This window comes from Neoarius graeffei, chromosome 23, assembly GCF_027579695.1.
Source record: "Neoarius graeffei isolate fNeoGra1 chromosome 23, fNeoGra1.pri, whole genome shotgun sequence".
Lineage (NCBI taxonomy): Eukaryota > Metazoa > Chordata > Actinopteri > Siluriformes > Ariidae > Neoarius > Neoarius graeffei.
Genome location: NC_083591.1, coordinates 26,214,157 through 26,230,062, shown reverse-complemented (window position 1 = coordinate 26,230,062; position 15,906 = coordinate 26,214,157). Strand labels below are relative to the sequence as shown.

Here is a 15,906-nt window from a genome sequence, read left to right as displayed (position 1 = left end):
CACACCGTGTCCACTCAAAAGGTCACTCAAAGGGCCAAAACAAAGTGTAAAGGAGAAGATGAGCACTATCAGCCTTTGGTAAGTCATTTTTATGAGATCAGATCCATGAAAAACATTGTAACATAAATTAAAACAAGAGACGACGATAAAAACAAATAAAATGACACCACACAGACACACATGCTCTCTCTGCTGCTGCATGCTGCCTCAACCAGCGTTATTTCCGGTAACTGTTGATCAGTTGATCATATTTCTCCATAAATATGACCTAAAACATCATAAGATTTTCACATAAGTCCTAAAAGTAGATAAAGAGAACCCACTTAAACAAATGAGACAAAAATATTATATTTGGTCATTTATTTATTGAGGAAAATGATCCAATATTACATATCTGTTAGTGGCAAAAGTACATGAACCTCTAGGACTAGCAGTTAATTTGAAGGTGAAATTAGAGTAAGGTGTTTTCAATCAATGGGATGACAATCAGGTGTAAGTGGGCACCCTGTTTTATTTAAAGAACAGGGCTCTATCAAAGTCTGATCTTCACAACACATGTTTATGGAAGTGTATCATGGCATGAACAAAGGAGATTTCTGAGGACCTCAGAAAAAGCGTTGTTGATGCTCATCAGGCTGGAAAAGGTTACAAAACTCTCTAAAGAGTTTAGACTCCACCAATCCACAGTCAGATTGTGTACAAATGGAGGAAATTCAAGACCATTGTTACCCTCCCCAGGAGTGGTCGACCAACAAAGATCACTCCAAGAGCAAGGCATGTAATTGTCGGCGAGGTCACAAAGGACCCCAGGATAACTTCTAAGCAACTGAAGGCCTCTCTCACATTGGCTAATGTTAATGTTCATGAGTACACCATCAGGAGACCACTGAACAATAATGGTGTGCATGGCAGGGTTGCAAGGAGAAAGCCACTGCTCTCCAAAAAGAACATTGCTGCTCGTCTGCAGTTTGCTAAAGATCACATGGACAAGCCAGAAGGCTATTGGAAAAATGTTTTGTGGACAGATGAGACCAAAATAGAACTTTTTGGTTTAAATGAGAAGCGTTATGTTTGGAGAAAGGAAAACACTGCAATCCAGCATAAGAACCTTATCCCATCTGTGAAACATGGTGGTGGTAGTACCATGGTTTGGGCTTGTTTTGCTGCATCTGGGCCAGAACAGCTTGCCATCATTAATGGAACAATGAATTCTGAATTATACAGCCCCAATTCCAAAAAAGTTGGGACACTGTGTGCAACATAAATAAAAACAGAATGTGAAGATTTGGAAATCATGGAAACCTTATATTTAATTGAAAACAGTACAAAGACAACATATCAAATGTTGAAACTGATACATTTTATTGTTTTTTTGAAAAATATATGCTCATTTTGAATTTGTCGTCAGCAACACATTTCCAAAAAGTTGGGACAGGGGCAACAAAAGACTGAAATGCTTAAAAAAAAAATTGGTTAATTGGCAATAGGTCATTAACATGACTGGGTATAAAAAGAGCATCCCAGAGAAACGGAGTCTCTCAGAAGTAAAGATGGGGAGGGGTTCACTGCTCTGTGAAAGACTGCATGGGCAAACAGTGCAATAATTTAAGAATAACGTTCCTCAATGTAAAATTGCAAATAATTTGGGGATCACATCATCTATGGTACACAATATCATTAAAATATTCAGAGAATCTGGAGAAATCTCTGTATGCAAGAGACAAGGCTGAAAACTGACATTGGATGTCTGTGATCTTCAGGCCCCCAGGCAACACTGCATTAAAAGCAGATACGTATCTGTCGTGGAAATCACTGTATGGGCTCAGGAACACTTCAGAAAACCATCATCTGTGAAAACAGTTCATTACTGCATCCACAAATGCAGGGTAAAACCATATATAAACAATATCCAGAAACACCACCACCTTTTCTGGGCCTGAGCTCTTTTACGATGGACTGAGGCGAAGTAGAAAATTGTCCCAAGGTCTGACGAATCAAAAGTAGAAATTCTTTTTAGAAATCATGGACACCATGTCCTCTAGGCTAAAGAGGAGAGGGATCATCCGGCTTGTTATCAGTGCACAGTTTAAAAGCCAGTATCTGTGATAGTATGAGGGTGCATTAGTGCACATGACATGGGTAGCTTGTACATCTGGGAAGGCATCATTAATGCTGAATGATATATACACGTTTCAGAGCAATATACTGCCATCCAGACAAAATCATTTTCAGGGAAGGCCTTCCTTCTTTCAGCAAGACAATGCCAAACTGCTTTCTACACATATTAAAACTGCATGGCTCTGTAGTAAAAGAGTCCAGGTGCTAAACTGGCCTGTCTGCAGTCCAGACTTGCCTCCCATTTAAAACATTTGGTGCATTATGAAGTGCAAAATATGACAAAGGAGAGCCTGAACTGTTGAGCAACTGAAATTGTATATCAGGCAAGAATGGGACAACATTTCAATTTCAAAACTACAGCAATTGGTCTCCTCAGTTCCCAAAAGTTGACAAGTGTTGTTAAAAGTAGAGGTGATGCAACACAGTGGTAAACATGCCCCTGTCCCAACTTTTTTGAAACGTGTTGCTGACATCAAATTCAAAATGAGCATATATTTTTCAAAAAACAATAAAGTTTCTCAGTTTCAGCATTTGATATTTTGTCTTTGTACTATTTTCAGTGAAATATAGGGTTTCCATGATATTGCAAATCTTCACATTCTGTTTTTATTTATAGTTTACACAGCGTCCCAACGTTTTTGGAATTGGTGTTGTACCAGCGAATTCTAAAGGAAAATGTCAGGACATCTGTCCATGAACTGAATCTCAAGAGAAGGTGGGTCATGCAGCAAGACAACGACCCTAAGCACACAAGTCATCCTACCAAAGAATGGTTAAAGAAGAATAAAGTTAATGTTTTGGAATGGCCAAGTCAAAGTCCCGACCTTAATCCAATCAAAATGTTGCAGAAGGACCTGCAGAGAGCAGTTCATGTGAGGAAACCCATCAACACCCCAGAGTTGAAGCTGTTCTGTACAGAGGAATGGGCTAAAATTCCTCCAAGCCAGTGTGCAGGACTGATCAACAGTTACCAGAAATGTTTAGTTGCAGTTATTGCTGCACAAGGGAGTAACACCAGATACTGAAAGCAAAGGTTCACATATTGTTGCCACTCACAGATATGTAATATTGGATCATTTTCCTCAATAAATAAATGACCAAGTATAATATTTTTGTCTTACTTGTTTAACTGGGTTCTCTTTATCCATTTTTAGGACTTGTGTGAAAATCTGATGTTTTAGGTCATATTTATGTAGAAATATAGAAAATTCTAAAGAGTTCACAAACTTTCAAGCACCACTGTAGTTGAGCAGTTCTTTACATAATATGGATTCCTACAGTTGTTAAAAAGGGCTATTTACTGTATTTTTCTACACACTGGTGACAGTTTCCTGTGACACAATTCCTGTTTTCGAATTGTTTGCCATAAGTATTTTTTCTTTCAGGGTCGGCATTCAATCTACGATCTTTTTCATCTTTTCTACAAATAATTTTCCACAATCATTTTCATTTTGCTGTATTTTCACTTTCCCTTCTTCTGCATTTTAATGTTTTTCAGAGAACACCAACGACTGCAAGTTTTTTTCCTTCCTGTGTAAAGACAGCAATCAGAATCCATCCACATCAGATCTGCCTGAATATTAACAGATCTTCGATTAAGGTACGTAAACCATTTATCATGGCACACATTCAGCTTGTTCAGTGTGTTGAGTGCAGGATGTTTAAGTCATTCTTCCTCCATAGTAATTTATGATAAGTGGATATTAGTTAGCTCTCTGATGGAGAAGAGTGCAGATTTAGAGGTGCGCATCCACACTCTTGAGAAGGTGAGTGAGTGGGGTGGCACAGTGGTGTAGTGGTTAGCACTGTCGCCTCACAGCAAGAAGGTTCTGGGTTCGAGCCCAGTGGCCGACGGGGGCTTTTCTGTGTGGAGTTTGCATGTTTGGGGAGAGTTTGCATGTTCTCTCTGTGTCTGCATGGGTTTCCTCTGGGTGCTCCAGTTTCCCCCACAGTTCAAAGGCATGTGGTTAGGTTAACATGGGGCGGCCTTGGGCTGAAGTGCCCTCGCGCAAGGTACCTAACCCCCAACTGCTCCCTGGGCGCTATAGTATGGCTGCCCACTGCTCTGGGTGCACACGTGTGTTCACTGCTTCAGATGGGTTAAATGCAGAGGATGAATTTCACTGTGTGCTTGAGTGTACATGTGACAAAGGCTTCTTGTCAATGTAGTTACTGTAGGGGAAATTCTGGATGCCCTAGGTGGAGTTAGCAATCCCCCAACTCCGGCATTAGAACTCTCACAGAGGGGCAAATGGGTGATGACTCGGCAGCATAATCACAAACCCAGAGCTACCACTGAGGCTTGACCGCGAGAACACCAGTCCCCTCTGCTTCACGTGTCTAACAGGTTTGTTCTCTTCAGTGAAACACCTGCTGAGAAACCTGAAAGAGCTCTGGTTATTAGAGATTCTATCTTATGGCACGTGAAATTAGCTAGGCCTTTAGGGGCACCAGCAGCTTTGGTTAGGTGTATACCAGGAGCCAGAGTGCCGGATATAACAGGTAATCTTAGGGTCTTAGGCAAGCATACATTTTCAAAGATAGTTATTCATGTAGGAGCTAACGATATATGGCTTTGTCAATCTGAGGTTCCTAAGAGTAACTTTGCAGAGGTGTTTAAAGTAGTGAAGGCATTGTCTGAAGCTGTAATATGCTCTGGCCCCACCCCAAAATGATGTGGCAATGCAGCTTACAGCAGGTTATGGTTGCTGAACTGCTGGTTGCCCAGGTGGGGCTCTGAAAACAATGCGGGCTTGATAAAAAAAAATTGAAGCAGTTTTGAAGACAAGGCTGGTCTGTTCGGGCAGGGTGATATCCATCCCACTCAGGAAGGTGCTGTTCTCATTTCTTGCAGCATAGCTATAGTCCCAGAACAGTCCTAGTTAATTTCTGACAATCCAGAGCCAAGACCAGGGAGCAGACAAACAAGCTAAATCAACTGTCTGCTAGCTGCACAGAGTCGTCACTCAGGTTCCACTATATTGAGACGGTGTGTGCTCCCTGAGCTATACAAAAAAGTAGAAAGAGTTTATTCTAATAATCTCATTAATATAAAATTAGATCATACTAACTGTACAGCCACTGCCAGCACCTTTGATCTAAAGGTAGGACTATTAAATATTAGATCTCTTATGTCTAAAGTGCTAACTGTGAATGAACTTATTACCGGTCAGGAGTTTAATGTACTGTGTTTAACAGAAACGTGGATTAAACCAAATGAGTATATAGCTTTAAATGAAGCTAGTCCTCCTGGAGACAATTATATACACCAGCCTCGTCTAGCTGGCAGAGGAGGAGGCATCGCAGTTATTTATGATTATCTAGGTGTAACAAAAAAAACCCTGGTTATAAATTCAATACATTTGAAGTTCTTCATACTAACATATGTAGCCACAAAAAATAAGTTGACCCAGTCAATTCCGTTGCTTATTATTTACAGACCCCCAGGGCCATATTCTGAATTTCTTTCTGAATTTGCAGATTTTATCACAGACCTGTTATTTCCTTAGACAAAACCTTAGTTGTTGGAGACTTTAATATTCACTTTGATAACTTGTAAGACCCTTTGAAAACAGTGTTCATTCTACATTCAGTAGGGGTTAATCAGAACATCGTAGGACCTACTCATAATGGTGGTCACACTCTTGATCTAATACTAACCTTCAGATTAAATACAGAAAATATAGTCACATTTCCATAGGCTGAAGCTACCTCAGATCTCATCTTATTCAAAATATGTCTGAGCAATAATATCTGCACCTTGCCATATACTGTATCAAACGTACATTCACGTCAACTACTGCACAAAGTTTTATTAATAGTCTCCCAGAGTTATCAACTTTGATTGGCTCACCATCAGACCCCACAGAACTTCATCAGGCAACTGAATGCTGAGTGTCAACATTCTGCTTTACTTTAGATGATGTAGCTCCACTTAAAAGAAAAATTATTAGAGCAAAAAACTAGCACCCTGGTATAATGATTACATATGCACGTTAAAACTGACCACTCGAAAATTAGAAATGTAAATGGCATCAAACACAATTGGTAGTATTCCAATTTGCATGGAAGGAGAGCCTCCTGAAGTATAGGAAAGCTCTTAGTGCTGCTAGATCAACATATCTCTCCACCCTTAATAGAGCATTAGAAAAATAATCCTGGATTCTTATTTAAAATTGTAGCAAAGTTAACTCGAGAAAAAGACCACCATAGACCACATGCATACCTGAAAATGTGTAGTAGCAATGACTTCATAATTTTTTTCAATGACAAAATTGAAAATATCTGACAAAAAAATTCAAACTACTAATTTAAGGGAAGACAATTTTAGTAACCCTTTAGTTAACAATATAACTATGACTATCAATACTGTCACCCCCCACTCTCACATGTTCACTCGGGATTGTTGATGGTGGAGTGGTTGGCTGTTTTATGTCCCAGGGCTCCCTCATGTTTGTTACCTTCTGGCTCTCCCTTTTAGTTATGCTGTCATACTTGGTCTTGACATAGTCCCCGCTTGTACTCAGCACAAAATGTATACTGTTCTTAAGCATTAGGTGACATCAGGCATACCCAACAACCTGTGCTTTCTCTCCCTCTCTCCATCTGTCTCTCTCTGTCAAGTGACATGTTCATTCTGAGACACCAGTGATGCTGACCTCTTCTGCTCTTCTGACCTGCCTGATCCATCCTGATGCCCTACTTCTGGCTGAAGTCTCATCACATTGCTCCTGTGGAAGATTGCCTCATGTGGACAGTCAAAAGACACTTAGAAGATGGATCCAACCACTTAGTGTTGGTATGATGGCTGATAAGATGATAAAACGATGATTAGTAACTGCTATGATTAGTAATGAGATAAAACAATTAAATTATGATATGATTTGAAACAGGTGATGGTGCTCACAATTTGGTACAAAATCCAGGCAAGGTCTGGTCTTTGAGGAGCAAAGATGGGCAGAGGATCTTAGGTTTGTCAACAAATATGTGAGAAAATTATTGAAAAGTTTAAAAACAATGTTTTTCCAAGAAAGATACGAAGGGATTTGGATATTTCATCCTTTACGGTTTGCAGTAGCATTAAATGATTCAAGGAATCTGGAAAAATTTCAGTGTGTAAAGGGCAAGGGCACAAACTGGACACCCGTGATCTCCAATCCCACAGACTGACATTTCACCAAGAGTCATCATTCATCTACAGCTGATAAAACCACATGGATTCAGGACTACTTTGGAAAATCTTTGTCAAGCACTACAATATGGAGTTACATCCACAAATACCAGTTAAACTTTACTGTGCAAAAATGAAGTTAACTGTGTCCAGAATCACTGTCAACTTCTCTGGGCTCTGAGGCATCTGGGATGGACCATTACACAGTGGAAATGTGTATTGTGGTCAGACAAATTGGGATTGCAAAGTATTTATCACATTAAAATTTTTCCATTTAAATGTTTAAATAGCATGTAATGCCATTAAAAGTGAGAAATTGTTGCTATTTATGACTTTAAAATATGGCAACATTTTCAAGTGATAAATGCTGTACCATCCCAACTTTTTTTTTGCATGGGTTGTGTTAGTGCCCTTGGCAAAGGTAACTTGCATTACTGTAATGGCAGCATTAATCCTGAAAAGCACATTGAGATTTTGGGGCAACATATGCTGTCTTCAAGACAACATTTTTCCAGGGATATTTTGACCAAAACCACATTCTACACACATTACAAAGGAATGGCTGCAGAAGAAGAGGGTGCCTGTCTCCTCTGTCCCCAGTAGCGAATGTGTGGAGAATTTTGAAATGAAAAATGTGACAGTGAAGACCCCATATTGTTGCACATGTAAAGACCTGTTTATAGGAACAATGGGACAAAATAACACCTGAAATGCTTCATCACTTGGTATCTTCAGTCCCTAAACATCTTTTAAAGTGAATTTAATGTCCCTAAACCACACTTTTTTCCTTGTACAAAGCAACAATCATTATGTTGATTGATCATATGTTTTCGAACCATAGCTGATCTAAAAGACCATAAATTAATAGAAAATAAATAAAATGAGCCGATTTTCATGGACTCTGCCAATACTGAACCGGAAGATCCCAAAGGGATGCGGGATGTCATACGTGTAACAATCCAGGTATCAATTTCATTCGTGTGCGCAGCAGTCTTGATATGGAATCACGTTTTGGAGAAAATTCTGATAGTGATTGGGATTCTTACATGTCAGATGAAGGGGCAGATGATTATTAAGGATATTCCAGAGTAAATGGTTATTTTTTCGAGCCCCCAAGACGAGAAACTGCCAGTTCATGACAGTCCCACTCACCGCCGATAGCGCACCACCAGCCAGAGAGAATTGGAAACAGATTGGTTTGTGGATTTTTATTCTAAGCTGGCCACTGCAAAATATAGGGAAAATATTTACATGTACCTCAATAAATGCAGAAATATAATCTTTAAAATTTACACTTACTCAGTGTAATTATTGAAAGAAAATATGAAGTGGGTAATAATAGGGGGATCGATGAACTGTCCAAATGTCAGATCAAATGTCATTTATTAAATAAATAGGCTTCTTTTTTGCTCCAATAATTCCCATGTGGTCACTCTGGGGGTGATGAACACTTGATGAATCAGATATATTATTAGTAGGTGACACAAAATCTGCTCACTTCGTTTGCACAAGCCTCGCCCACTGTTGCTTTAGATTAGTGTCATTTCTCGGAAATTTGTGAACTCAATGTCCTGTTGTACGTGAATTTGAACATCCAAACAACGCAGCGCTTTCCCATTGTGATTTTTGTAAGATTCCAACAACAATGTCCAATTTCAGTGAGTGAACAAGCACGGAGTCAGATGAACGGAAACTGGGGTTCCACGCGTGACATCATGCAAGATTAACCCTGGGCAAGGCTGCCTTTTTATGGGATATGGAAGCCACTATTTATCAATAGTTTTGTGCTTGATGATAAAATAACAAATAATTAATATTTTCCCCCTGCTTTGTTTATTCATTTTGGTTGTTACTAATGATATATATTCATTTTAAAGCATTACAATACGGCATTACATACATTAAGTGTTGTAAGAAGGAAAGGCAACATTAAAAAGTGGAAAATGCTTTCCTGTCCCAAAGATTTTTAAATGTGTTGCAAGAATCAAAACTGACGTGTTTATTTTGTCAAACTCTCACAGTTACCAGAGGAGTAGCCACCCACTGTAATCCTTGCTGTCTTGGCGACAGGCCGAGGGCTATCGAAACAGAGATCAGCGCTGCACCCATATGCCTCAAACAGCTGGTTTGTACTGGGACAAGAGACTGCCTGGGAAGACCAGATTCTGGCATAAGAGGGACTTTGAGTTTTTGATTTAACATTTCATTTTTACCTTATTTACTTAGTTTACTGCCATATGGGTACTGTAATCTGTGTTTTCTCTGCATAGTCTTTCAGTCTAATATTCACACATTCACTGTGTTCTATGTGTATTTAAATTATCATCTGTGCAATTTTTTTTATACACACACATATGTACATTTTATATATCTATGTATGCACACACATATACATATATATACATATATATATATATATATACACACACACACACACACACACACACACACACATACACACACAGCCCTGCAAAAGCATTCATCCTCCTTGTGTTTGTCTTTTGTTGCATTACAAGCTGGAATTAAACTGGATTTTTGGGGGGTTAGCACCATTTGATTTACACAACATGCCTACCACTTTAAAGGTGCACACTTTTTTTTTTTTTAAATTGTGACACAAACAATAATTAAGATGAAAAAACAGAAATCTGGAGTGTGCATCGGTATTCACCCCCAAAGTCAATACTTCACAGAGCCACCTTCTGCTACAATTACAGCTGCAAGTCTCTTGGGGTATGTCTCTATTAGCTTAGCACATCTAGCCACTGGGATTTTTGCCCATTCCTCAAGGCAAAACTGCTCCAACTCCTTCAAGTTAAATGGGTTGCGTTGGTGTACAGCAACCTTCAAGTTATGCCACAGATTCTCAATTGGATTAAGGTCTGGGCTTTGATTAGGCCATTCCAAGACATGTAAATGTTTCCCTTTAAACCACTCCAGTGTAGCTTTAGTAGTATGTTTAGGGTCATTGTTCTGCTAGACCGTAAACCTTCGTCCCAGTCTCAAATCTCTGGCTGACTCAAACAGGTTTTCCTCCAGAATTGCCCTCTATTTAGTGCTATCCATCTTTCCTTCAGTCCTAATCAGCTTTTCTGTCCCTGCAGATGAAAAACATCCCCACAGCATGATGCTGCCATCACCATGCTTCATTATGGGGATGGTGTTCTCAGGGTGTTGGGTTTGCGCCACACATGGCATTTCCCATGATAATCAAAAAGTTCATTTTTTGTCTCATTTGACCAGAGACTCTTCTTCCATGTGTTTGGGGAGTCTGCCACATGCTGTTGGGCAAACTCCAAATGTGATTTTTGTTTTTTTAAGCAATGAATTTTTTCTGGCCACTCTTCCATAAAGCCCCACTCTGTGGAGCGTATGGCTTAAAGTGGTCTTATGGACAGACACTCCCATCTCCCCTGTGGATATTTGCAGCTCCCTCAGCATTATCATTGGTGTCTTTGTTGCATCTCTGATTAATACCCTCCTTGCCCGGTCTGAGAGTTTTGGTGGGCGGCCTTCTCTTGTCAGGTTTGGAGTGGTGCCATATTCTTTCCATTTTGCTATAATGGATTTAATGGTGCTCCCCGGGATATTTTTAATGACCCAACCCTGATCTATAACTCTTCACAATTTTGTCTCTGACCTGTTTGGAGTGCTCCTTGGTTTTCATATTGCTTGCTTAGTAGTGTAGCAGAGTCAGGGTCCTTCCAGAACAGGTTGATTTATACAGACATCATGTGACAGATCATGTGACCCTTTGACTGCACACAGGTGGATCTTAATCAACTAATTATGTGACTTCTGAAGTGAATTGGTTGGACCAGCTCTTATTTAGGGGTTTCTTATGAAAGGGGGTGAATACTTATGCACACTCCAGATTTCTGTTTTTTCATCTTAATTATTGTTTGTGCCACAATAAAAAACCAATGTGCACCTTTAAAGTGGTTGGCATGTTGTGTAAATCAAATGGTGCTAACCCCCCAAAAATCAATTTTAATTACAGCTTGTAATGCAACAAAACAAGACAAACACCAAGGGGGATGAATACTTTTGCAAGGCACTATATGTATGTATATGTAATGTAATATATACTGTATATATCTCATATACATACCTTACTGTTAGTCTCCAATATGCATGTACTATGCCTCCATTTTGTCACGATGGGAGCTGGCTGTCTTCGGTCCAAACTGCATGTTTTGGCAATAGTTCCACTCCCCTGCAACAAGAGACAGAGTATTAACATGCAAACACATATTGGAGATACAAGTTACGAGTATCTTCTCAAGAAACAGAACAACTAGATGTCTCACCCTCAATCACATGAATTGCATGCATGCATGAGTGACAGACACTGCTACTTGCAAGTGACTATGCTATACAATTTATACATTTAACATCATTACCTAAAGGATAAAATGTAATTATTTTAGTGCTTATAGCAACTGCAAACTGCTGATATCTCACCAACAGTCAGCTCTCTCTTTCTACCCCGCCCCCTGTCTTTCCGAAAGACTTTCCCTATTTCAGAAAATTAAAAGGACAGCTTTTGAGTTAACTGTTCAATCAATCAATAAACGTTCTCCTTATATAAATATTGACCAACTTGTCACATTTTCTTTGATAAAAAGATGCGATAGTATGAGGGGTACTAGGTATTATAGTTTATTGTTCTTGCTTGATATTGTCAGTTACCCCTTTTCCACCAAATCAGTTCCAGGGCTGGTGCACAACTCATTCAACTTGTGAACCAGCTGAGAACCAGTTTGCTTTTCCATAGCTCGGGGTACTAAGGGGAGCCACGTCATTACGTCACTGTATACGTCAGTTATGTCGCTGCGTTTGCATAAACCTTGGCGCGAACATCGACGCAACAACAACACGGAGAAGAAGAAGCAGCAGCAGCAGCAACAACAACAACAATAATGGATGACTGCTCCTTTACTGCATCCATGATATCTTGTCGCTTATTTAAAAATGGCGCCCTCTCGCGGTCTTGCTATTGTTGTTGGTCTTAACAACTCCACCCCCCCGCTGACGTAAGCAGTTCTTTCCTCTAGCCCAGCAAAGAGCTGGTGCTACCCTGGAACCGGTTTTTCTGGCCCAGAGCCAGTTCTTTGTCAGTGGAAACAGAAAACCCAGTTCCAAACTAAGCACTGGCCCCGAACCAGCCCTGGAACTGATTTGGTGGAAAAGGGGTAAGTGACTGCGTGAGTTCATGGCAGCCTTCGAGCATGGCCACCATGGACTACAACTCCCAGCCACCTCAGTGCCTACCTTCCTCCGAGTACCGACTGGGAGTACACCTGTTCTCAATTCCCACTCCCTATATAAGCATGCCAAACACTCCAGCACATTGCGAAGTATCATTCTCCATCTGTGCACCAGATCATACCGAGTCTTTGTTATTTATTCTGACTACAAGTGTTTCTGACCCAGCTTCATTATTTACTGACCCTGACTTTGTTGTTTACTTCTGACATTCTGTTTGCTGATCGACCAATCACTAGCTCAACATAGACTGATTCTTGTCTCACGATTTGGATTTGTTTACCAGTTTGTGACACACCCACTCTCCCCTGTATTTGTGTCTGTAGGTGCCTGCACTCTGAGAAAATACTTTGCCAGTATGGACGCAGTGGATTACACTAAGCAAACTGCACTTTCGGCTCAAGGACGCCTGTTAGCTGAACATCAGCAGATGCTCAGTGACATTGACATTCACCTCGTTCAGCTCACTGCTGTTGTTTCACAGGCCCTCCTAACACATCCTGCATCCACCGGAAACCCTGCCATAGCCATTCCTTGACCAGTGTTCTGGAGAAGGTGTCTGAATCTAAGGGTTTTCTTCTGCAATGTTCCCTGTATTTTACCACTTTAATGGGAACATCTGGAAAAGGAAAAAAAATTTTGCTCTCTTTGTCAACCTGTTAATGGCCTGTGTGTTACAGTGGGCCATGGCCATCTGGACCTGCAGAGGAAAACCTACCACATCATATGATCACTTTGTAGAACTCTTTTGGAGAGTGTTTGATCATGAGCTAGTGGGAGAAGTTGTTGGGGAAAAGCTGCTCCACCTATATCAGGGGAAGAGGACTGTGGCTAAGGATGCACTGGAATTTCACAAATTGGCAACTGGCAGTGGATAAAACGAGCATGCACTAAAGGCCATTTTTCATCAGGGTTTGGAGCCCAATGTCCTGTGTTGGCATGCCATGATAAACAGCACACACTACACTCCCTGATTGATTTGGCTATCAAACTGGACCACCTCCTCTGAAACCGTCCTTCCTTGTAAACCACCCAAGAACTAACCCAGCCTACACCCACACCTATGGAAGTTTCAAATACTTGCATACCCCACTCAGAGAGAGAGAGGAGACATAAGGCAGGGTTGTGTTTCTACTGTGGGGAGCCTGACCACCTGCTGGCCCAGTGTCAGCTCCGGCCAGTAATCCCCAGAAGACCTGACAATTCTGGGCAAGTGGATCTCCCAGACACCCCAGTGAGTCGTAAACACTTTCCTGAAACTCAATGTATCGCTATCCATCTCAAAAACTGCCCATGTTCTCCCCGCTCTGTTAGACTCCAGGGCAGAGGGAAACTTCATTGACATTAAGGTTGTTCAGCGGCTTGAGCAGCCAACAGAGGAACTCCAGTGACCACTGAGTGGTCACTGGAGTTCCTCTATCGATGGTGGCCCAATCAGAGTTCCTCTATCGATGGTGGCCCAATCAGAGTTCCTCTATCGATGGTGGCCCAATCAGAGTTAGTTACCAGAAGGATGAAATCACTGGAAATCCAGGTCAGGGCTCTGCACCATGAACACCTTTCCTTGTATGTTACTCATACCTCAAATCATGCTATCATCCTAGGGTTTCCTTGGCTACAGCTGCATGATCCCCTCATTTCCTGGCAACACAAAATAATCTTGAAATGGTCCACATCATGTTATCTGAAGTGTCTCCAACTATCCTGGCTCAGTCTGGCTTCCACCTCCATCGAAAGTTCAGCACCTGGAGGCATCAAAGAGGTCCCAGCCTGCTATCATGACCTACAAGAAGTCTTCAGCAAAGGTAAAGCTAGTGGACTACCCCCTCATAGACCCTATGATTGTATCATCGACCTCCTTCCAGGCACAGCACCTCCAGGCTGCCGCATTTACCCGCTCTCTCAAACAGAACAGTCAGTTATGGAGGAACATATACAGGAGGTTTTGCGGCAAGGGTACATCTATTCCTCCATCTCTCCAGCATCAGCAGGGTTCTTCTTCTTGGAGAAGAAAGGGGGAGGTCTTTGGCCTTGCATCAACTACAGAGGTCTGAATCAAATCACAGTGAAAATATCCATACCCTCTACCTCTGGACCAGTCAGCCCTGGAGCAACTTAAGGGCAATTCCATGTAAATGTCAACCTCACCATGCAAAAATAAAGCAACATGTAATACATCAAAACCACTCCCAGAGATATCACCTAAGCCTGTATTTTACAGATGTGAATAAGTTGAACCAATTTGTCACAAGAATTGTTCCCTTCGCCTTAATATGTCAGTCTTTCTTTCTTATAATGTAAAACCCAAGCTAAAATCAACTTTGATCATGTACAATTCTATATTATTGCCACAAGCCACAGAAATGTATGCTAAAATCCACAAAACAGCAAAACAATAGCCATCCTAAATATTATTTAAGAACTTTGATAGTTTTAGCTGATATTTAGAGAGTTTTTCAAAGGGTTATGGTGGTTAAATTGCTGATTTTCTAAACATATGCCATGTCCATTTCAGACGCGTCACATCCATAACGGAATTTCGTCACATCCATAATGCTGACTTTTCCTTCCGAAACTCTGCATGAAATACAAAATATTTTAAACAAAGATTTTTTAATATTCACCTTGGACCCCTCTATCAAATGGATATCTCCATTTCAACATTAGGCTTACAATTTCACAGAGTTTGATAAAAATGTACAGTCACCCAAGAAAAGTGATACTTTTTCTGTCACATCCATAACGCATCTTTTATTGGCATTTTCTGGCATGCCCTAGATGTACTATGGGAATTGTTCTTGTTCTATCACTTCTCCAGTATGGTACAGCCTCAAAATATGCAACACCTGTTTAAATACTGGGAGACAATAAAACATGCACTGGGTCATTTGTTGCCATTTTGAGTTCAAGTGTCACGTCCATAACGCTGGAATTGCTCTTAAAGATTTTTTTTGGGGGGGGGGGGCTTTTTCCACCTTTATTGGATAGGACAGTGCAGAGACAGGAAACGAGCAGGAGAGAGACGGGGATGGATCGGGAAATGACCTCGGGTCGGAATCGAACCCAGGTCCCCAGATTTATGGTATGGTGCCCCATCCACCTGAGCCATGGCGCCCCCATCCCTGGAGCAACTTAGAACTCCTAATATCTTCACCAAACTTGATCTCAGAAGTGCCTACAATCTAGTGCATATACGGGAGAAGGATAAGTGGAAAACTCCATTCAGCGCAACCTCAGGTCACTATGAATACTTGGTCACGCCATATGGAGTTTCTTGCACGCCCAGCATGTTCCAGTGCCTGATTAGCAATGTGCTCAGGGACATGCTAGGGCGCTAAGTCAGTCATCAC

At 40.9% G+C, this 15,906-nt stretch overlaps 1 protein-coding gene across 11 annotated transcripts in view; it reads right to left on the bottom strand.

Annotated features, from left to right (window-relative positions):
* arhgap12a (Rho GTPase activating protein 12a) overlaps window positions 1-15,906 on the bottom strand; it is a 261,188-nt gene that overhangs the window by 85,257 nt on the left and 160,025 nt on the right. For 10 of the 11 annotated variants that reach the window (XR_009651313.1, XR_009651312.1, XR_009651314.1 and 7 more), the window contains one exon: window positions 11,400-11,504. The exons of the other annotated variant lie outside the window; for it this stretch is intronic. Coding sequence is in view for 7 of the 10 variants with exons in the window: in XM_060905981.1 (XP_060761964.1) it covers window positions 11,400-11,504 (105 nt within the window). In the remaining 3 variants the exon portion in view is untranslated. The remainder of the gene's footprint in view (window positions 1-11,399; window positions 11,505-15,906) is intronic. 11 annotated transcript variants of the gene reach the window in all.